Here is a 23,758-nt window from a genome sequence, read left to right on the forward strand (position 1 = left end):
AACTGTGACCTTTATTGTCTATACAAGGTTTTTCTATTATTTGACCTAGTTTTTGACCTAGTGACCTAGTTTTTGACCTCAGATGACCCAACTACAATCTCAACCCAGATTTCATCAAGATAAACATTCTGACTAAATTTCATAAAGATTGGATGAAAACTGCGACCTCTATTGTCTACACAAGGTTTTTCTATTATTTGACCTAGTTTTTGACCTAGTGACCTACTTTTTGACTCCAGATGACCCAAATACATTCCCAAGCCAGATTTTATCAAGATAAACATTCTGACTGAATTTCATAAAGATTTGATGAAAACTGCGACCTCTATTGTCTAAACAAGGTTTTTCTATTATTTGACCTAGTTTTTGACCTAGTGACCTAGTTTTTGACCCCAGATGATCCAAATACAATCCCAACCCAGATTTCATCAAGATAAACATTCTGACCACATTTCATAAACATTGGATGAAAACTGTGACCTCCACTGTCTACACAAACAAATTGTTGATGATTTTTCAATTATTTGACCTAGTGACCTAGTTTTTGACCCCAAATGACCCAAATACATTCCCAACGCAGATTTCATCAAAATAAACATTCTGACCAAATTTCATAAAGATTGGATGATAACTGCGACCTCTATTGTCTACACAAGGTTTTTCTATTATTTGACCTATTATGTGACCTAGTGACCTAGTTTTTGACCCCAGATGACCCAAATACAATCCCAATCCAGATTTCATCAAGATAAACATTCTGACCAAATTTCATAAAGATTGGATGAAAACTGTGACCTCTACTGTCTACACAAACAAATTGTTGATGCACGCACACACACACACAACGAACGCCTGACATCACACGGTCACATAAGCTCACCATGTCACTTCGTGACAGGTGAGCTAAAATGTTCCATTTTTGCAAATTTTTGTTGTAGTTATGATATGTGTGAGGAAACAGTAACTGTACATAAACTGTGCTCTAAAATATCAATTATATGTATATTTTGAGGATTTAAAAACGTGAACATTATAGAGCGTTGCAATGCAAAACAATTGAATAATTTGTAGAGTTCTGCTGCTGTCGTTATATTTTGTGAAACTACGAGGACTGCTTATATAAAGTTTGGAATAAATCAATCATAGTATAAGTACGGATGGCAGAGTGGTCTAAGCGATATACGTTTACTCCAGGGTTCAGTGAATCAAGCCCATTTGAGCGTTACTTTTTTCTTTCTTTAATTTTTTAGACTAGAGCTCTTTAGATCCGATGTTTACATGTACATGTATCAATATAAAGCATTTAATGACAATTATCAATACATGCAAAAATCTTTAAAAAGGTCCCTCTAAGGACAAAGTTTTATGAATTGGTTTCTTATATTTTACATTTGATCTTGAACAGTGAACTTAACCTCAGACCGAGGGGCCTGGTTCTTGCACTCTTTCAAACCATGCTTGTAACTTCTACCAAATAATAAGACAATCTATCTAATAGCAATGGACAACGTGTTTTCCATTTGTCTCTTTCAGAGTTCATATGTTAAAAAGTTAGTACAAATAACACCAACAGACCTCTTTTTAGATTTGTTGAAAATATAGCAAGTATGATGACACTTGTTTTATTTGAACCATGAAGATAAATTAAACTTGTATGCAATCATCAACACATGCATATGCCGTCAGACTATTGGAATCTTATTAGGCAACACATACAATATCATGATGAAAATTTGCTTTACAAAACAATTAAGTATTAATATCACACACACACATTATAAAATACACAATAAGATAATTGATCAATATATCTTAACACGAGCAGCGCATAACGGGCGCCAGCGCTCGGCTGCGGGTGCAGTTTTAAATAAATGTAAGCTTGTCAGATTTTTTTTAGAGGTTGCAGTGACCTTGACCTTTGACCTAGTGACCCCAAAATGGGAGTCTGGCGTGTAGAACTCATCAAGGTGTATCCACATATGAAGTTTCAAAGTTGTAGGTGGAAGCACTTTGATTTTAAAGCAAAATGTTAAGGTTTTAGCACGACGTGGACGGCGGATGGCTGACGTCGGATGGCTGACGTCGGATGACACGACTAGCAGGCTATGACATTACCTCGGGTTTTCTATGAAAACAGCCTTGCTTACAAATAAATCTTAGAGAAAGATTGAACTCATTAATCATTTAATCATACAGACGGCTATGTTGATTAACATTTCGATGTTAATGCGTTGTAACTCTGGGAGCTCACTTTGGTGTAAACCAGATTTTGACCCAAACTTAGGTATACACACTGCCGTGCGTTTGATATGTTTTTGTTTTGATATTTTGTAATAGCAATTATAGAAGTGGTTTGCAGTGGTACGCCATCTTATCATTGGCTATAGTATAGTCATTGTTTAAATAATGTCCAATGCCTTATTAATTCAGAAGTGTAAATAAAATCAAACGCTAATGTATACAGTCCTTTTTGAGTTGTATTAACTGTAATGGTGAGAAATTCAGAATCAGGTCCGTTCTACTTAAAACCATACACCGGACTTCTTTTCAAATCTATTTGCCTACAATATCAGAGCTCCAGATAAGGTTTTGTGAAATTCTTAAATTACTACCAGATTTTCAAAAAGAATTCTTAACTCTGAAATTTTATTTTTAACGTTACTACTAAGTTTTGGAAAATAATTCTTATTTTTTCTAAATGACCTAAAAATAAATAATAATGGTTATTTTCATGCAAAAAAAATCAAAATAAACATACTAGCAACTTTATTTATACGAGTTCAACAGTGTCTTTTCAGTATTATACAATTTTATTTTTCCAATACATTCATATGCCCAGTCTGTCAAGTGACCTTTTTTCAAAAAGTAGGAAAAAATAGGAACTACTTTTGCAAGAAAAGTAGGAAAAAAGTAGGAAAAAGTAGGAACTTTTCCCTCAAAAGTAGGAATACATAATACTTATTTTTTAGACACAGGTCCAGGAAACATAGCTTGAAACAGAGCAGGAGTGCCATCACATGTTCTGTATGGATACCCACTTGAAGCTACCTTAAGGGCCCAGAAGATTTCAGCCTTTTGTACCTGTTCCTTGTGTGATGGATGTACTTGCATACAGATAAGATTTATCCCCACAACCCTGAGAGCTGCTTGGCTTTTGGGCACTTCCAAACAAACGCTTTTGTGAATTATCATGCATGTATTTCATGTTTTCCTTGTGTTTTTATCCATCTGCATGACTTATAAGTTGATTAGCACCAGAATTACTACAAGATGGACTTCATTCAGACAGTACAATATCTTGCAAACTCATTGCCGGTATCTCTCTTGCACCATGATCCCAGTGTTTTTCCACTGTTGTCCAACTTCTCCATCCATGAAGGGTTAAACTTTGTTTTCCCACTAGGAATTTTAGCACTTATAGTGTATCTATGATAATTAAGTTTCAAGCAAAGCTACCCTGATAAAGAAGTATACATGTAATTAGATGCTGTTCATTTTGGTGTATCATCAAATAAGTGGTTAGAGGTCTTCTGTGTATCGATATAAAAATGGTAATTATATTGTGCATGTTATATCCTTAAGCAGAAGACCAAATTTATTTAGTGATACACCAACTTGTTGTACAAGATTAATACTAGTATATAAAGCAGTGTAAATGCTCTGCTACAGCTACATTGTGAAACCTTTAAATTGACAATAGGGTGCAGTTATAATGACTTAAGTTACATTCGAAATGACTGGTCATTGCAGAGCAGATTATGCAACTGGAGATAGGACCTTATCACCTGACATCTTTTATGACAGCATTGATTGGGCAATGAAACAGTTGCACTACATTGTTTATTCCAGTTTCAAATAATGGCTTTTACATTATTGATGACTTTGCGGGAGTGTAATAATGCCGTTTAATAATTTTAATACTTCGCTTTAACACCTTGAAGTTACCTCACTAGCTATGGCATCATTAGACAAGAATTGTGTTTGTCCGAAACACAATGCCCACTATTGCGCAGCTTTGAAATAAAATTTCAATATATCATTTGGCAGGTTTAGAAATTATCTCCCTTTTAAAGCTTATTACTTCCCTTGGATTGTATTTTTTAACTTTTGACCTTGAAGGATGACCTTCACCTTTCACCACTCAAAATGTGCAGCTTCATGAGATACACATGCATGCCAAATATCAAGTTGCTATCTTCAATATTGCAAAAGTTATGGCCCATATTAAAGTTTTCGGACGGACACACACACACAGACAGACAGAAAAAACGGACTGACAGTACAACTGCAATATGCCACCCTACCGGGAGCATAAAAATGTATCAGGGCATTTAGGCTCTGTGCATTTATCTTTAATTACTAAACATGATGTACCTATGATATCAATAGAACATCATATCCGTTGTCATGTAATATAGAATTTATTACATTATATTTGTAAATGATGAAAACTCTGCAAAGCATCAGTTTTATCTTTTTTCCAATAACTTGTGTAATAAATTCCATATTACATAACCACTCATACAATACATGTATCTCTTATCTCTACATTCCAAACAGCAATATCATGTAAACATGCATAAGGTTTGGTCGAATTGTTGTCAATGGAAACAAAATAAAACTGGAATAAACAATGGGTTCCCTCAGCTCTTGCATCACTGGGAACTGTGTAAGGTAGTGAAGTCTGCAGTGTACAAATGCTAAGGAAGTAAACAAGGCACTATTGTTACTTCAAAAAAAAACTTGTCAATAATTTTAAAAGTTACATAAGAAATAAATATTTATGCTCCTGAAGAGGTGCTAGCAGACAGTCAGCATGGGTTGTCAGGTCTCATCTAGATGAATGCACATTAACAGGGATACAGTCATGCCATAGATTCATTCATCCTGCAAGTTTACTAAATAAACTCTTTAAAAAATAATAATTCTCCATTGAAAATGAAAAAGTAGGAATAGAAGAAGATTTGGTAAAAAAATAGGAAAAAGTAGGATCCTGATGAAAAAGTAGGAAATAGTAGGAAAAAGTAGGAAAAAGTATGACCGCTTGACAGCCTGTAATGCCCAAACTTTGCTAAGATTGCATGCCTTAGATGAATTTTTACATATTTCACATTTAAAACGGTTCTCCCCTTCAATCTTTTCAACGATTAGCCACGTGACTTGTCCCTCCCACTTGTTCAAATTTTTTTTTTAAAGTTTAAGTTTGGACCCGTCGTGTCGCGATTTTGTTTAGCTTTTCCGACTGTGTCGGCAACTGAACATACAACATCGTGTAAGATCTTTTCTATAATGTCTTTCTAACATTTAACGTCGGCTCACTTTGCGTACAATATGTTAAAAGCGTGTTTTTGGACGCTTTGCAGTTTTTTAGGACGCTCTCTAGGCGCCGCCATTGTTTTTTAACAGATAGACTGTATACGCCGCTTTTATTGGAAAAAATGCGCTTTGTTAAACAAACCCGATAACCATTCTATATAAGCACCGCAAAGATCTTTAATACGCGAAAAGAACTCAATAAAAATCGATACAAACCGATGTAAAAATAATATTCGTAACTTGATTTTGTAATTCTTAATGGAACGACAAGATTTTTAAATAAATACGTAACGGACTTGAAAATAATTTGTAATTACGAAAATACGACCCTTATCTGGAGCTCTGACATTATGCTAGGTTTGTTATTTCAACATTGAATGCTAAACCAAACCCCAGCTTGGAACAAAAGCTTAAAGTCACGGCCTATAGATTAATAAATCCTTGTTGATGATGGGAAACTCTGAAAACCATCAAGGTTGTCAAGACACACAATTATTACACTTACATTATACAAGCACCATTCCAGGCAAGGATACAGCAGAAATAAAAGCTACATGTTTAAGAAATAATCAACATGTAAGCGTTGGTTATTGCGGTAATAACCAATGGTTTGCGTAGCTATTAAACCACGAGTGGTTTGATAACAAGCATCGGAACAACAAACGTGCAGACGATGTTAGACAAATTGCAGACAATTTGTAATTTGCTAAAATCAGACATTTGGCCTGAAAGGGACGTTTGAACCTGACCTTTGATATCTGATTGTTACATTGACATTTGAGCTACAAGAGAGAAGATTGTTACACATGACACACATTTGATCTCTGATTCTTTACTTGACATTTGAGCTACTAGAGAGAAGATTGTTACACATGACACACATTTGATCTCTGATTCTTTACTTGACATTTGAGCTACTAGAGAGAAGATTGTTACACATGACACACATTTGATCTCTGATTCTTTACTTTACATTTGAGCTTCTTGAGAGAAAATTGTTACACATGACACACATTTGATCTCTGATTGTTACATTGACATTTGAGCTACTAGAGAGAAGATTGTTACACATGACACATTTGATCTCTGATTCTTTACTTGACATTTGAGCTCACTAGAGAAAAGATTGTTACACAGACACACAATCTCTAATGGTTAACATGTGAAGTGCATCATATTAAAATTGCATGATGAATGACAAAGGCACTGTCAGTGAACAATGTGCTTTCAGGCTAAATATTAAGATGGTCGTAATCAATTTTAAGATAGCGGGATGAATGAAAAATTACAGTGCAGACGACTTTGTCGTAACGCGTGCAGGCAAATAAAAGCCACAGTCACATTGATTCTTATAAAAACAAGAAAAGTTGTTGAAATGATAAACTTTGTTTATGGATCGGTGCAAATACCTTGATAAACAGTATAATAATTAAGTATAGAGTAATTAAAAGGTAGTAATAAGTGTAGGGTAATGGTGTTAATGAATTGCAATTCTCCTCATTGATATCTACACACCCATGACAGTTCATGTTGAAATATTGTAGTCTATATAAGATACATAATGTAAAGCCTTAAACGTTACATCATACAAACACAACAAAGGGCAATAACTCTTAAAAAAGTGCAGGTTTATGGTTATTGTACATCGCACATCTTCCCATTAATTTCTACACATTCATGAAGTTTCATGTTGAAATAGTGTAGCATATCTAAGATATTGCCCTGAAAAGTTTTATCATACAAATAAAACAGAACTTCTCACTATCAATATACACATGTACCATCTGTCTATAATCTTCCTTGTTAAGAAGAACACTCACTGATAATAACATTAAATAAAATATTGTTGCTTACTGTATAATGCAAATTTTATACAAAATAAACACAACAAAAACATGTTTGGAAACTTATATGTGGCCGCACAAGCAATTTTGACCCATTTGTTCAAAAAATGACATTTTGAGATATCATCATTTTCTGGTAGAGTTTGGGGAATCAAAGTATGAAATTTTGTGCAAAAATTCCTAGTATTTTTCATTATACAGTCTTTTTCGTGAACACAATGTATGAAATAAATAAATTGCAAAAGTCTAAATGAGTTTGTTTTTATTGCTCATAAACTACTCATTTTAAGCATTATTCATGTAAACGAATACACAAGTAAAATAGTTTAAAAATGTTTACATATAAACACATGTTTACATATCAACACACTGTTAAAAGCATCTTTTTTAAATTAAAAATGGTTTCCATGTTTACCATTATTTGAATGTTGGTATTTTATCCCCAAATAAACATTTTTTCTATGTTTTAAACATAAAACATAAAATTCGTCACAACAATTTTGATGAATACTTATAGCAATGTGTACGCAATTATTAATATTTGTGAAAATGCATAAAATTAAACAAATGAACTGAGCTGTTTTAATTACTGACATCCCAAAACTAATTAATGTAAACTGTAATAACTTAATGAGAAATACTGTTATATAAAATCATTTTGCATGCAAAGTCATACATGCCATAATTTTTCAGACCAATTCCGGGACATTGAGTTAAATTGTCCGGGACTTTTGCCGATTTTCCGGGACATGTATGATATGTAGCGATATTTATAGACATATGCATTTTTGGTACGTTTTTTTTTTGTTTCGCATCGTTCATTGCAAAAGTTCGAAAGTCTATCCGGAATACACTTGATCTATTAACGTCAAATTCAACATTACTACTTCCGTTACTAGATACAAGCCACGTGTTTTCAGTGTAAGCATTCTAAACATAGATGGTGACGTCACTGCGTTATTGTTATTAAGACCGGTGTGTAACGCGTAGTTGTTGATACGCCTTTATTCATTTATAACATTTATATAATAAAAAATACAACAATACAGTACCGTTAGATCGTCAACTCAAATCAATTCACAATACATACAACCAATCACAATAACATTTATATATGCTTACTTTTTTACTCAACTTCTTTGTCGGTTAAACGTGCGAACATAAACTGCTTTTAATTTTTTACTCTGCGATGTTGGACTTCAGATGTGTGAACAACTATCATTTGCCCTTACGCAGTGGGAAATAATGACGTAGTAGATTAAAGTCAATTAACAACCACATTAAACAATGCCGCTTTTTCGGTTTGACCGCGAACGTGAGACAATCGATTTGATAACAGGACCCCTGTTAATTGATCGATTTTGACACGTAGCGTAGTCTGCCTATTCGGGTAGGCATTGTCATGGAGACGCTGCAGATATACACAGATTTGAGGTGCAGTTAAGCCTAAGATAAGGTACATGTATATATGTATTTTGTAAATTCCGGGACATTTGACGGATTTCCAGGACAGCGGGACAAGTTCTTCATTTCCGGGACTGTCCCGGTCATTCCGGGACGTATGGCATGTATGGCAAAGTACATGTCAATACACAAAATCCACATACCCAGACCACTGAAAGCTTTTAATAATTTGAAGCAAAAATCTGGTCGTCATGTTAACCATTTGTCTTTAACATTGTGAAATAAAAAAAATTGCCTTCAAATAAAGGCTGGTTCAACATTAGTAACGTTGAAATTGTACCCTGTACTTAAATTGATACATGACAAATGGCAAAAATATCATTGCAAAGTCAATGTGTATGACTTTATGTTATATTTCATTTCAATTAAATTAACATTAATACTGTTATCTCCGTATCTAATCAAATTACATAGCTTTATAAGTATGAACTGATTGAATAACTTTAATTCATATAAAGAAGAGGTTCTAACAATATACTGGTTATTCAAGAATCTTACAAATTAGAAACAATGCAGTGTATCACTATTTGATTATTTTCAAAGATGAACCTGGTTTGTAATATGTTTTCTTATTAAAAAACCACACAACACGAGCTATTCTTGAAATGCATGTTAATTAACATAATAATGACATAATAAACAAGCAAATTCGTTGAATTGATATCCCCGCCTATATACTTCTGGACACAAAAGTGTTATATTTGACACTAAAAAAGCATTTCTTTAAGATACAAAGGGCCACAACTCTTTTATTATCAGATGGTGTACAATGCCATTTGGCGTGCATCATCCTATTATCAATATATATACTCATACCAAGTTTCAATGAAATCCGCAAAAGCACTTCCAAGATATGGCTCCGGACACAAAAGTGAGGGACAGCCGGACAGCCGGACGGACAGCCGGACCACGCCAAAACAATATCCCTCCGCCTCTGGCGGGGGATATATACTCGTACCAAGTTTCAATGAAATCTGCCAAAGCACTTCCAAGATATGGCTCCGGACACAAAAGTGCCTATAGTAAAAAGCATTTTTTCAAGATACAAAGGGCCATAACTCTGTTGTTAACAGATGGTATACAATGCCATTTGGCGTGCATCATCCTCTTATGCATATATATACTCATACCAAGTTTCAATGAAATCTGCCAAAGCACTTCCAAGATATGGCTCCAGACACAAAAGTGCCTATAGTAAAAAGCATTTTTTCAAGATACAAAGGACCATAACTCTGTTTTTAACAGATGGTGTATAATGCCATTTGGCGTGCATCATCCTCTTTTGCATATATATACTCATACCAAGTTTCAATGAAATCCGCCAAAGCACTTCCAAGATATGGCTCCGGAAACAAAAGTGCCTATTATAGTAAAAAGCATTTTTTCAAGATACAAAGTGCCATAACTCTATTTTTAACAGATGGTGTACAATGCCATTTGGCGTGCATCATCCTCTTATGCATATTTAACTCATACGAAGTTTCAATGAAATCCGCCAAAGCACTTCCAAGATATGGCTCCGGACACAAAAGTGCCGGACGAACGGACGGACGGCTGGACGGACGGACAATGCCAAAACAATATCCCTCCGCCTCTGGTGGGGGAGAATTAATGAAACATTAACAGAATTAACCCTTCATTGCAGGCAAATCAACAATAAATGCAAACATACCTGTAATTATACTTTACTGCACAAAAATCCCTATATACAGCATTTATTAATGCCTTTATTGTCAGCAATTTTTCAAAACATTCAAAATAATTAAACAATTACTTTGGAATAAGAGGCTTGGGACATGTTTTCTCTTTTGCTTACTCAGACCTGAACAATTTCGAAATGTGATCATACAAGTACCACATTTACACAAGTACATACTGTCTTGCTAAAGGGAGCACTGGAATGGTCTTGAGTGGTCAGGAATGGCATTCTTATTCAGGGGCGTCCGAAGCAAATTGACATTTGGGCCGCGGCGGGGTTGGGTATGGGAAGGGGTATCCCCCACCCATTGGTGGGGGTCCGGAGCCTCCCCTTGATTTTTTTTTCAAATTTAGCATCAAACGGCGCATTCTGGTGCATTTTTATACCTGCTACCTGACCTTAAACACGTCTATTGCAGGCATATTCTGTAAGACAAAAGTTGCGACAGACAGACAATCGATGGAGAAGTGATCTCTATATTGTCAAAGTTTGTACTTTGTAGCAGGCAACACAACGATAGGGATCATGTGGGTTAAAATAATGTTCTTTGGAATTTTTTTCCCACAATTCCGTTTTTGAAATTTGAATTTCGTTAGTTTGGAGTAGAAATATTAAAATGACACAAAAAAGTGGTAAAAAACATTAAATAAGTTTTTTAGAATTATCGATTTACTTCGAGTTATTACAATTAATTCAGGTATCTTGAGGTATCTTTAATTTTGTGATAATTAAGGACCATTGGATATCGGCACATTTGTTTCATGTCATACTTTCCTTTATATTAATAGAAAGAAGGCTTAGATCATACCAACAATTAAAGATTCCCAGGTTTAATTACTCAATAATTAAGGGATTATCGTTATAAAGGAGATCAATCAATTAACAACATAATTGACACATACACTACTGCCGGCGGGTGATGGCAAACAACAAAACACGTGTCATAACCGCGAAAGCGTGATTACCTTGCTTCGTGGTAAAGATATTTTCAAATATACGGGTATTGAAATGGTTTTTTTTTTTTTTTTTTAAAGGTCTTTACCAAAATTTGCTTTTTGCCGGAAATAATTGGGCAGCGGCCGCCGCCCCTGCCGCCCCAGCTCCGATGCCTCTGTTAATAACAATTGTGCCGTGTCACATAGGATTCTCAATACATAACAAATATTTACACTGTTTGAAAGTGTAATGTATTTCATAAAAATGCAATTTAACAAGGACTGTTTGTAAAACATGCATGACCCCATATGGGCTGTCAGTTGTAGTGGCAGCCATTGTGTGAATCCCTTTTCTGTCACTATGACCTTGACCTTTGACCTAGTGACCTGAAAATCAATAGGGGTCATCTGCCAGTCATATTCAATGTACCTATGAAGTTTCATTATCCTAGGCCTAATAATTCTTAAGTAATCATCAGGAAACTATTCTACTGTTTAAGTCACTGTGACCTTGACCTTTGACCTGAAAATTAATAGGGATCATCTGCCAGTCATAATCAATGAACCTATAAATTTTCATGATCCTAGGTGTAAGCATTCTCGAGTTATCATCCGAAAACCATTTTACTATTTAGATTCACTGTAACCTTGACCTTTGACCTAGTGACCTTAAAATCAATAGGGGTCATCTGCGAGTCATGATCAATGTACCTATGAAGTTTCATGATCCTAGGCATAAGCGTTCTTGAGTTATCGATCATCCGGAAACCATTTTACTGGTTCGAGTCACTGTGATCTTGACCTTTGACCTAGTGACCTGAAAATCAATAGGGGTCATCTGCGAGTCAATGTACCTACAAAGTTTTATGATCCTAGGCGTAAGCGTTCTTGAGTTATAATCCAGAAACCATCTGTAGGATGGACCGACCGACCGACGGACATGAGCAAAAAAATATACCCCCTCTTCTTTGAAGGGGGGCATAATTAATTTGAATAGAAATGATTCGAACTTTTATTAATGTTAACACATATACATGTACATGGATACAAATACAATAATCAACTACAGCTTGCTGCACTTTCTTGCAATTAGCCATTACTTAATTACTCATGGGTTTTGACTTTTGTCCCATGATTTTTCTTATTCAAGCCATTTTCGTTGTAAAAGTGACTGCTTAAATCTTACTGTGATTTCATTGAAGTGACTATTGACTTGAACAAATCTGCATCTGCGCCCTATTTTGACTTTTTTAAACAAAGGACCTAAAGTTTTACTATACACTTTACTTATTTTATAATGCAATGGTGTGGTTTATTAGTTCAGGTTACTTTACAAATTTGTTTTCACCAGTTTTATACTTTTAATTCTGTAACAACAAGCAAAATTGTATAAATGATATCCCCCGCCTTCTCCTAATTTATATCTATAAACCTACGTGCATAAAATTTCAGGCCGAGATAAAGCCCTAAAAAGTTTGTGACAAACAGCCGGAGGGATGGACTGATTATAAAGGCGGACTGATACAAACATATATCCCCCCGCCTTTGGCGTTGACTAATTATAATCCATTAAAACAAGCATAGCCCGTTACCTGAGAAGGAAACCAAATTTGCGAAATAAGAAATACAAACAAAAACATCAACACAAATTGTTCTTTTGAATATAAAATGTCTGTTTAATGCCAATCAGTATACAAAGACTGTTTTTGTAAAATAGTTTGGATTCATAAGATTTGTGAAATGCTTGCGTCAAAATTGTGAGATGGCTGACCCAGGCCACATGCAAAGAACGAAAAAAAGCCCTGCAATATTTATTGGAATCTTTCATTTCATAATCTGTCTACAAAAAATAGGTAAGAGTGGTGGTAGAATGAAAATTAATGAAAACAAAGTTTAAAATGGTAACGTAAATTGCAGTGGAATTTCAAACTTGTTAAAATTCACTTTATTGTACAATTTGAACCAAAGCGTTTGCTCAAGCCATTTGTATAAGGCAAAAAGGAAATAATTGCTCGTATCAATGTATTAAAACCATGGAAATAAATGATAACACTATATGCAGTAATATGCAAGTACTATACTGTCATTGATGGTCTAGGAAAAAACATAGCACATTGATATATTCTATATCAAAATACAAATGTCCATCATTTACAAATAATGTGCAAAGTATCTTGTGGAGCTTGTTTAAAATTGCATTAGAGTACAAATTGAATCTTCTAATTCAAACCTCTTTTACCAATGATGGGTAATACTAACAATACTTTGCCAAGTAAGAAGTAACAATGAAAGCATTGTTTAGTGCAGTGTGCCTTTCAGTTTCAGTTTAATATTTGTCATTATTAATATACTTGCCAACCTAACATCTTCCTTGTAACGAATAACACTGATTGTTATTAACTAGTAGTTAAAGTGTGCATTCTCGACTCTGTATTGAACCACTAAAGAACAATGTAAAATACATCCTCCTCCAGTCTGAATGTTTACATATTAACATTGTTTTTTTTTAAAGATGGCATAACAAACTTACCAACTTAAAGTTTGTTTATAGATTGAACAATTTCAAACATAAATGTTGTAAAACATATATGACATATGCCCCCTTTTTCCAAATTTTTCGAAACCTAAACGCAAAACCTTAACGCAAAGTGTGACGGAATTTCAGATGGACAGATTGACGGACAGTGCGATCACTATATGCCACCCTACCGGGGGCATGAAAATGAAATGCACATATATCTATCATTGCTTTTTAATAAAACGGATTGTGTTGGAAGAACTGCATTTATATGTACATGTAATCTTCATTAAAGTTAATATTGAAATAAGTAAACAAGTTAATGTTGAATTTTATTATTTTGATTGCCAAATGATTATGGCAAATTTATTTTGTCATAATTGCTAGGGCTGCAACGGGTACCCGAAATATCCGATGATATCGGATCCAACTTCAGATTCGCGGGTACGGATCCACCCCTGGAATTTTCGGTTCCGGATATTTATTTCATAGTTGAATGTAACCTAGCACTGTTTTCACGAGTACTATTTTTTATGGAGACTGGTTCTGTTTATAAGACAAACGATACGTATAATTATCGATATGTATTGACGTTTGACAGTCAAATAGCAGTTCATGCGAGATCCTTCATCTTTTATTGTAAAAAGTACCGATTTTCGCGAACAATCGAACATGTCGGAGAGGAAAATCTTCGCATGTGGATTTTCCTCCCCTGTATGGGAGCATTTTGGCTTCTTTATGAAAACAGAAAGTGGCATTGAAGTTCTGGACAAATCAAGTGCTATTTGTAAAATATGCAAGGTATCTCTAGTGTATAGAACAGGCACTACGTCAAATCTGAAAAAACACATCGAATCACGTCATCCCCACATAAAGTTAAAACATACAGGTACGTCAGGTAGTGTTGATTCTGTTGAAACGCCTAGTCCATCTCAACCCAAGAAAGCAAATAATCTGCAAACCTTAAGTGATTTCCTGAATAGAAAAAGAAAGAGCAATGAGGCCTATCATGCAAGCTCACAAAGGGCTAAGGATATATCAAGATCTATTGGAATCTTCATTGCCAAAGATTTGCGACCCTTAAGTATTGTTGAAAATCCTGGATTTCTTCAACTGATTAATTGTCTTGATCCAAACTATGTGGTCCCTAGTCGAACATACTTCACGAACAATGTGTTGCATGACATATTCTCTGAACTGACCACAATGTTGAAGGAAAAAATCAGCTGTTCTTGTGCAGTAAGTCTTACCACTGATGGTTGGACCAGTCGCGCCACAGTAAGCTACACAACAATAACTGTGCACGTCATTGACAAGAATTTTCAACTGGATTCATATGTCCTACAAACTCGTCCATTGACAATAAGTCACACTGCTGAAAATCTGTCAAATGAATTGGAATAGGCACTTGATGAGTGGAAATTGAGAAAATTTGTCAACTTAGCCATTACAACTGACAATGCTGCGAATATCGTCAACGCAGTAAAACTCACAGGCTTGAAACATATAAGGTGTCTAGCCCATGTGTTAAACTTGTGTGTCAACAAAGGCCTTAAATGCGAGAATGTAACAGGACTGTTTAAAAAAGTTCGTAGAATAGTAGCATTTTTCCACCGGAGCAGTACAGCTGCAGCACGTCTTGAGTCAGCAGCTAAAGCATTGTGCATAACATCCCACAAACTCATCCAAGATGTGGAAACAAGGTGGAATTCTACTTTTGACATGCTTGAAAAGTAAAATATTTTAAAAATAAGCATAAACCTTTTCTAAACGTTTCTTAATTTTAAATCATGTTTTGCATGTTTAAAACTCAAATTAAAAAAGGCACTTTCCAGAGACTAAACTACGTTTCCCAGACATCATTTTATTTCTAAAATAATTTCCAAAATAGTATTTATATTTGCTCACAGTGAGTTTTCAACTAACATAGAACATGAAAAATGTTACAGATATACAGAGCAAAAAGATGCTGTGGAAGCCACATTGAAAAGCAAAGATCTGAAGTTCAAAGACGTTGAAAGTATTCCTACGACTGAGGAGGGAAAACTGATTGATGAGCTTGTGCATGTATGTTAAAATTGTAATGTTTTCTCATCGAGCTTTTTTTTCTTTCTGAATATATTATGTAGTATTTAATGTATTTTATTGAGTATCTCTTATAAGTTCTGGTATTAAAATGCTATGATACAATGATAAATATTCTTCTTAAAATCATAATATTTTTATGTGAATAATATTTTTCACAAAATGTTTTGTACGGTTTATTGAAAATAAAGTATGTTCTATAAACATATTGTGCGGAATGATTTTGTTCAGCTTCTGGGTCCATTCAAGACAGCTACAGAAGAACTCATCACATCCACACATCCAACTATCTCCCTCGTGTACAACGTAAAGAAGCTGCTTGTTCACCAACTTCACCCCACAGCCCAAGATAGCCACGTCATTGCTGAGATGAAGAATGCCATGCGCGCAGACCTTGAACCAAGGTGAGAATACAAATTACTTCTGAAAAATTACTGAAAACCTGTATAACCTTAAGCCTCTATTACAAAGTTCATTTTTACATTTAATTAGTTTAAAGATATTTACTTGTGCACAATTGCATCGAAAGCCTTAAGCTTATTGAGACACTCTTGAGTCCGTTTCCTGGGAAGAACCAGTACTTGGTGTCTACGGATGAGATAATAAGAACGCTCCACGAGTAAGGATCGAACCCAAGAACTCCTATGGCTAGGCGGACACCATATCCACTGCGCCACCAGGATCTTGTTACACTTAATTATAATTGCTCATACTAATTATTAATTAATTGTCTTAAACACAGCTGATTGAATTCATAAATGATAGATGTGATTGTAGATATAATTATTATATATACTCATTTTAAAGGAAATACCCAACTGTTAAAAAAATGATCATTTATCGTCTCATTTTGTTTAAACAATATGGACATCTTAGATTCATTTTCTTGCAAAACTTCCGTCTGTTGACTGTCATTTAAATCATACATATTCAAAGGTATGCTGATTCGGAACCCTTCTTGATCGAGTGTACCATGCTGGATCCGAGACTCAAGACGACCACTTTCCCATCAGAGATCGAGAAGGAGGAGGCGTTGAAGGTCATCAAAGAACAAATGACCTCAATTATCAATGATGATGCAAGGGTAAAGCAATTGGCCCATTTTGAATAAGTTTTTTTGAAGTCTGAATTATTCTCTTTGTTTCAGAGAAGATGTTAGTACCTGTAATTATCTTATACATATTCAACTTCCATTAAGTTTTAGCCAATTGTTCTTCTGACTTGATTAATGTTTCTTGAGTTTCATAAATTCTGTAATAATCCTTTACCAAGATGTAGAATGTAGGGATATTATAACTGCCATGATGTCAGTGTACTTATCTGTGACAAAATTGTTAATTCATTTTTTTGCTATTGCTTGCATGAACCAGATCTTATGATATTTAATTTTTATTTATATTTCATTTCTTCATTTTTGTCTTCTGATAAACCTCTTTTAGATCATCTGCAAGAACAAAAAAAATCATTAATTTTATTTTGCTCATGATCAGAATTATTCTGTGTATCAGGTTCCTGACATCTTGGTTGAACGAGAAGATGAGAACAACAACAGCAGCATGGCCTGCAATGCAACTGACACCATGGACACGTGTTAAAACCAGAGCAGCAGACACAGTTTGGGGTTAGGCGATATGTTGAACTCTTTTATCACAAAGAATGTCCCACCTTCAAAAAATGATATAATTGATGCAGAAGTCAAAAGCTACATGTCCGAATCCATCCTGGAGTATAAGGAGGACCCCCTAAAATGGTGGAGAGAAAAGCAGAAGACATATCCCGTACTGGCACAGGTAGCATCCAGGTATCTTGTTATGCAAGGAACATCTGTACCAAGTGAGAGGATCTTCTCAACAGCAGGGGACTTAGTCAGTGCCCACAGGGCCTGCCTAGACCCAGAAAATGTGGACATGTTAATTTTTGTTAAAACCAATATCAAAATGATCGAATAGTGAAAGTGTATGTTAAAGTGCAAAATATTAATTCAATAAGTTTTAAGGTTTTGTTTTACTTTGACATTGTTACAATGTGTTACACTGTTAAACAAATGTTTTTTGTTAATAAATGTTTAATGGTTTTCAGTCAAATCATACTTCTAAAACATTGATTTCTTTAATGTAGACAGAAAAATATCATTTTCTCTTATATGAGGGATCCGGATCCGAAAAACAGTAAGAAACCACATTTGGATTTGGATTCGGATCCGAAGAAATTTTTTGGATTCGTTGCAGCCCTAATAATTGCAGTTTGATATGCACTATTGATAGAAATCGTTAGCCACTCAAAAATTCAAAATGGCGGCCATTTTCAAGATGGCCGCCATTTCTGATTCAATCTATACAGCCATGTTGGGTATATCTTAAGCAACTGTGCGTAAAAATTGTGCAAATCTTCAATTTAGCATGACATTTGGTATAAACACTAAGTTTAATACACACGGTTGATATTTAGTAAAAAATTCAAGATGGCGTCCAGTTACAAGATAGCCGCCATTTCTGGTCTTAGTTCATGTGAACAAGTTGGGCAGCTTACATATGTATGTATAATAATTTAGAAAATCAGCAAGGAAACATGCAATGTGGTATAAAAACTAAGTTTGATGTGCGTTTTTAATAAAACCTTTGAGCCACCCGATGGCAGCCGTTTCCGGTCTCAGTTTTGATGTTCAAGTTGGGTTTATCTTAAACTAGTATTATTTGGGTATTTTAGACATGAGTATTAGTATATGTGACAATTAACGCTTGTAGAGCTTAGAGTTATATATATATATTGCAACAGCCAGCCTCAGTTTGTGTGACAAAAATGACTTCAAACTTTAAAACTATGAACTTTGATTCCTCTAAACATTTTCTAAAATTAAAGCTTAGTTACATGAAGAACAATACAATTTCGTATCGTATTTTGATATTAAAAACCTTACTGAGACTGATATCAACTTAAATGCATTTTTGTATATTTTATTATTTCTAGCGATTGTAAATGCAAATATCAACAAAAGTTCCATTAACAACAAACTAAAACTAGAGTTGAATCCAAACAATTAGCGCACCATGTTAGGATTTTAAACAAAAGCATGAACTGATTGGATTTAAAATCGGATTATGAACGATCATATATTTTATTTTTTGACTTCGTTTATGACATTCAATTTTAGGAATCAACTCTGATACAGAAAACAGACAATATGTATCTAGGATGGTCATACTTGTAAATAAACACACTGATGGTATGATTATTGGCATTTTCCCATTACACACTCATTGTTTCAGTCTCAGAAGGACAATTGTTCGTCTTTGAAGTGAAGTTAAATGAAGTTCACATTATTAATTGCATGCGTGCAGGTCACATTATTAATTGCATGCGTGCATGTGTGAACATATTTTTCAATGGATGATTGTTTTGCAAAAAATATAGGGCGATGCAGAGAATTTCTTTAAACCATATTCATGATTGAAGAAGTTTTTTATGTAACGCTTTTTACACTATTGCTAGAGTGCAGATGCAAGATTGTACTGAATCGCAATTTGCAATGCTGAACCCGTTATATAAAAGCAATAGCATATCCAACGCAAATTCATTTATTTAGAAATTCTAATAAAACTTTGCAAATGTCGGTGTTGATACGAATTCAAAATGAGCAATGAGCTTGCAAAGTATGCGGTTATGATAGATGAAACAGTTTCCTGTTTTGCTGTCATATGCATTCAGAAGAAGATGAGTGCATGTTTGCATATGACAAATATGATATATTGTTACATGCAGTTATGCGCCTTCGATTGCCTTAGTTTCATCAAATGTGGAACAACTTGCGGTATTTTGGCTAATGATTTGTATAATCTGCACATTTCCGTCGAGGCATTAGCATCGTCTAGCCTAAGCTGCCTTACGAAGCTACATACACAGATTTTTAATCAGAACATGCCATGGTTGCGATGTTTTGCGGATCCGCTGATTTCCAGGCAGTGTGTAGTCTGAGGAGGAAATTGTCTTAAGCCAGGAAAATCCCCTGTAGTGGACAACGTCCCTTCCGAGCTAATTAAGCACGGAGGAGATGCAACGGCAGCAGCAATGACGGTACTATGCCAAAATATCTAGTAGTAAAAGCAGTGGCCCAAGGAGGGGACCCCGTCACCAGTCAAACCCCTACTGAAAAAGGGCAACCTCAAGTTGTTCTAAGAATAACCGCACCAGCAGCCTCATCAATCATCCCATGCCACCCATTCTCCTTAATCGATTGAAACGTACGGCAGAGGAACTGCTAGCCAAAAGCAGGTCGGATTAAGGGCTGGGTGGAGCACGGTGGAACAGATCTTTATTTTCAGCATCATCATTGACAAACACCTGCAGCATCAAAGTGACCATTTTCACAACTTCATTGACTTTAAAAAAGCTTTCGACCGCGTGTGACATGATGAGCTATGGCATGTTATGAGAGCATTCAACATCAACGAAGGTCTGGTGCAAGCCATTCAAGAATCTAGGGAAACGCCAGCACCGCAGTGCTACTCAACCGACAGAAGAGGAACTTCATCAGGACATCATTGGGCGTTCGTCAGAGTTGTCTGCTCTCTCCCGTCCTGCTCAACCTTTACATTCAAAAGGTAAGATAATGCTGGAGACTCTATATTACCACCACACCTCTATCTGCACCGTTGGAAGATCCATCTTTAACTCGAGATTCGCTGATGCCATTGACCCCATGAGTGGCACCAGCAGTGAACTTCAAGATCTCACCCACATACTCTATGGCAGAGCAGGAGCATACGGGATAGAGGTCAGCATGGAGAAGTCGAAGATCATGGTTAAGAGCACGACGAACACCAGTGCAGACATCACCATGAACGGCCAGCAGCAAGAAGAAGTGGCCAACTTCAAGAACTTAGGCACAACCCTGTCCAAGGATGGTACCAGTACCGCTGAGGTCCGAAAAAGAATTGTCATGGTGACCGCAGCGATTGTAAGAATGAGCAGGTTGTTAAAAAACCGATCCATCAGCTTCCCCACCAAGTACAGGCTCAACAATTTCTTAGTAGTCTTCATCCTACTTTACGGCTGCGACACCTGGACCGTTTACGCGGATACAGAACGCAGGATACTGGCATGTGAACATAAATATCTCCAAAGACTGCTTAGTATCTCCTTCAGGGAGCACAAGACCAAATAGTACGTTCATGAACATGACTGCAACACTTGTTGGTCCACAGGAGGCCTTACTTGCGACTGTCATACAACAAAAGCTGGCTTGGTTTGGACACGTGACCAGACACGACTCTCTGTGCAAGCCGGTTCGCCAGGGCATGCTAGAGGGAGGTCAACGTCGAGGCCGTCAGAAGAAAGAAATGGACATCCCTTCCGATGAATAAATTACTTTCAGCAGCACACAGCAGACCTGACTCGAGGAGAATTTTTTTATCGGCTTCTCTCACTCCCCGCCCCTCCCCCCCAAATTGCCAAACCGGTCAAGGGATTAATGCTGATAATGATGATTTCCGCGGAGTTCTTTCTGAAATACCTGTTAACTCTGTCTTGTTCTTCTTGAATGATTGGAGCTTTTATGAGTACATTCGTTTAACGACCATGGGTGTCATATAGGTGAGAGTTTGATTATTGCAAGTGTCCTGTATAATAATATTGTGAAAGTAAGTCATTGAGAATAAGTGAAAGATTGATAGCAATGCACACAGGGATAGAAAACAAAATAATACACATCTAGGAATACAGCCCAATGAATACTGTCACATATGTATCCTTAATATGAGAAGTACAGTCAATCTTGTATTAAGATACCACTTAAGGGAGTAATCAAAAGTGGTCTCTTAATAAAATGGTCTTTAAATAAAAAAGGCCATTCTGGAAGAATGCCGACCCCCAATTTTAATCTATATGAAGGATAATCTCTTTTGTCAACAATATTTTTAACTTTTATAATAAAATGAATATAAATACAATACATAAACAATATTTTACTTATAATGTGTTTTATTTTTCGGCGTAAGCTGTATTAAGCCAGCTTTTCACCTTAGCCTGACCTTTGTAAGTGTCCAATAAAATTCCAATAAAATTTCCCGCGGCTAGGTACGAATGAATACACTTCATTTATTCCATTGGCTGATTTGAGTATACCACCAGAACATTGGAAACATATCCGCGTCTTTGTAACACTGTTTTACTGTATGAAACAATTTTATCTCGAATGAAAAGGCTTAATAGATAGAACAGTTTTACACTCAATTCTCGACATCAATACAGTTTGTGCGTACACCTTTTATTTTCAGAGTATTACCAGCGCAAGAGCGTTTATACTTAAAAGGCTATGTTCTCATATTTAGTACTTACTTCCTTATTCCTGTCAACATGTTAACATGTAAAAGTATAAAGAGCAATGGAAGCGAGGCCTCACTTTAAAGCATTGCATTTCAACCCGCGAGGTATATCGGGTCAATTCGCGGACATTCAGAGTTTATATACAGGTCATCACCGGAGTTGGCGGCCAGTAAAATAATCGTTATATAATAAAGACGCTATCCGTGAACTAGGTGACCTGGAATTTTCTTTAGACCAGAAATATGTTAAATGAAGATATTCAGCAATATAATTATGGTATGTAAATAATAGATTCTTAATGTGTTTTCAACAATACAATGATAAATATTATTGTTGATAAATTTAACAATAATTATTCGTCCATATTGCCTAATGTACTAAAGTGATATTATGAGCATGTAACAGTTTATAGGTGTCTATCGCAACCGTTGATTATTTTTGATGTTTCTACTTCATATACACTTATATTAATTAATGCAGCATCATCATACTAAAACAATATACCAGAAAGAGAAAAATAATGCATTTGAATATCAACCGTACTTTCGTTTGACAACTGATCATGCGTTTACGAGTTGAACCTAAATTTAGTTTTAGTGCAGATTTGTTCATACGACACAAAGACACGAAATTGTTTTACGGATTATTTCAGCTTACAGGACTGGGTGGGTCACGTAAGAATATCGAATATAAAATATATTTTTATAAACAACTGGTAGCAAGGTGAGTTGCAGATAATTAATCAGTAACCACATTTTAACTAACTATTTTGACCTGTTAATTCTTTTCAGCTCAATTCAACAGTGCAAAATGCCCATAATATCACTTTAAGCATTAGCACGATGATAATTGATACTGTTAATACTCGAATCAAATAGCAATGCCCGACAAACCACTAAAACAGGTTTGTTCGAAGAACGCGCCTATAAATACGGATACTTCTCGTGTGGCCGGTTGACTCATATGTTTAAATTTCACTTCCATTCTTCTTTTGGTTTTCTGTTTTGTATCTATAGGTTTATGACCAGCAATATGTTATAATGTAAAATAAGCCGCGAAAACTCCCCGTAACATCCCGTACTGCGTGTGATGCAGCTAAGAACTGCACAGAAAAAGACATTCGCTATACTTGATCTCATTCATTAAACTATTTACGCCGTATATCTTTTTTAAAGATATTTCTTGTTTCACTTATTATAAATTTTCATCTATTATAAATGAATTGTGTGTACATATTTATTTGCAAAAACAACAAAGACAATGAATTTTTTTCCACCTGACACATTATTTTCCACGTCTTCAAGCATCTCGGCTTTACGCTTAAGAACGTTCTGAATTTGAGTTTTACCTACTCCAAACTCATCTGCAATTTTACGTCCAATACCCGAATTTTCTCATTCAACGTTAACACTGTTCGTTTTGACATTTAAATTTCTGCATGTACGCTTAAGGAAATCTGACTCGATTATGATACATAATGAGCTGAAAAAATTAAAAAACGTCAATTGAAAACAAACAAACAGACCTGATTGGAAAATTTATGAAGTAAATAACAATGTGATGGGCTATCAAATAT

General features: G+C 35.3%; 3 protein-coding genes across 4 annotated transcripts in view; 1 reads left to right on the forward strand and 2 right to left on the reverse strand.

The window, feature by feature from the left end:
- Positions 1–23,758, reverse strand: part of LOC127831123 (uncharacterized) — a 226,708-nt gene that overhangs the window by 188,094 nt on the left and 14,856 nt on the right. The window lies entirely within an intron of this gene.
- Positions 1–23,758, reverse strand: part of LOC127880592 (uncharacterized) — a 232,727-nt gene that overhangs the window by 70,443 nt on the left and 138,526 nt on the right. The gene's annotated exons all lie outside the window — the stretch shown is intronic.
- Positions 15,032–17,782, forward strand: LOC127831129 (E3 SUMO-protein ligase ZBED1-like). The gene is made up of 5 exons (XM_052356119.1): positions 15,032–15,054; positions 15,687–15,843; positions 16,093–16,265; positions 16,798–16,945; positions 17,370–17,782. The coding sequence occupies exons 1-5, from the start codon at positions 15,032–15,034 to the stop codon at positions 17,454–17,456; spliced, it is 588 nt and encodes a 195-aa protein (XP_052212079.1). The 3' UTR covers positions 17,457–17,782.

The sequence above is a fragment of the Dreissena polymorpha genome, chromosome 5, assembly GCF_020536995.1.
Source record: "Dreissena polymorpha isolate Duluth1 chromosome 5, UMN_Dpol_1.0, whole genome shotgun sequence".
Taxonomy (NCBI): domain Eukaryota; kingdom Metazoa; phylum Mollusca; class Bivalvia; order Myida; family Dreissenidae; genus Dreissena; species Dreissena polymorpha.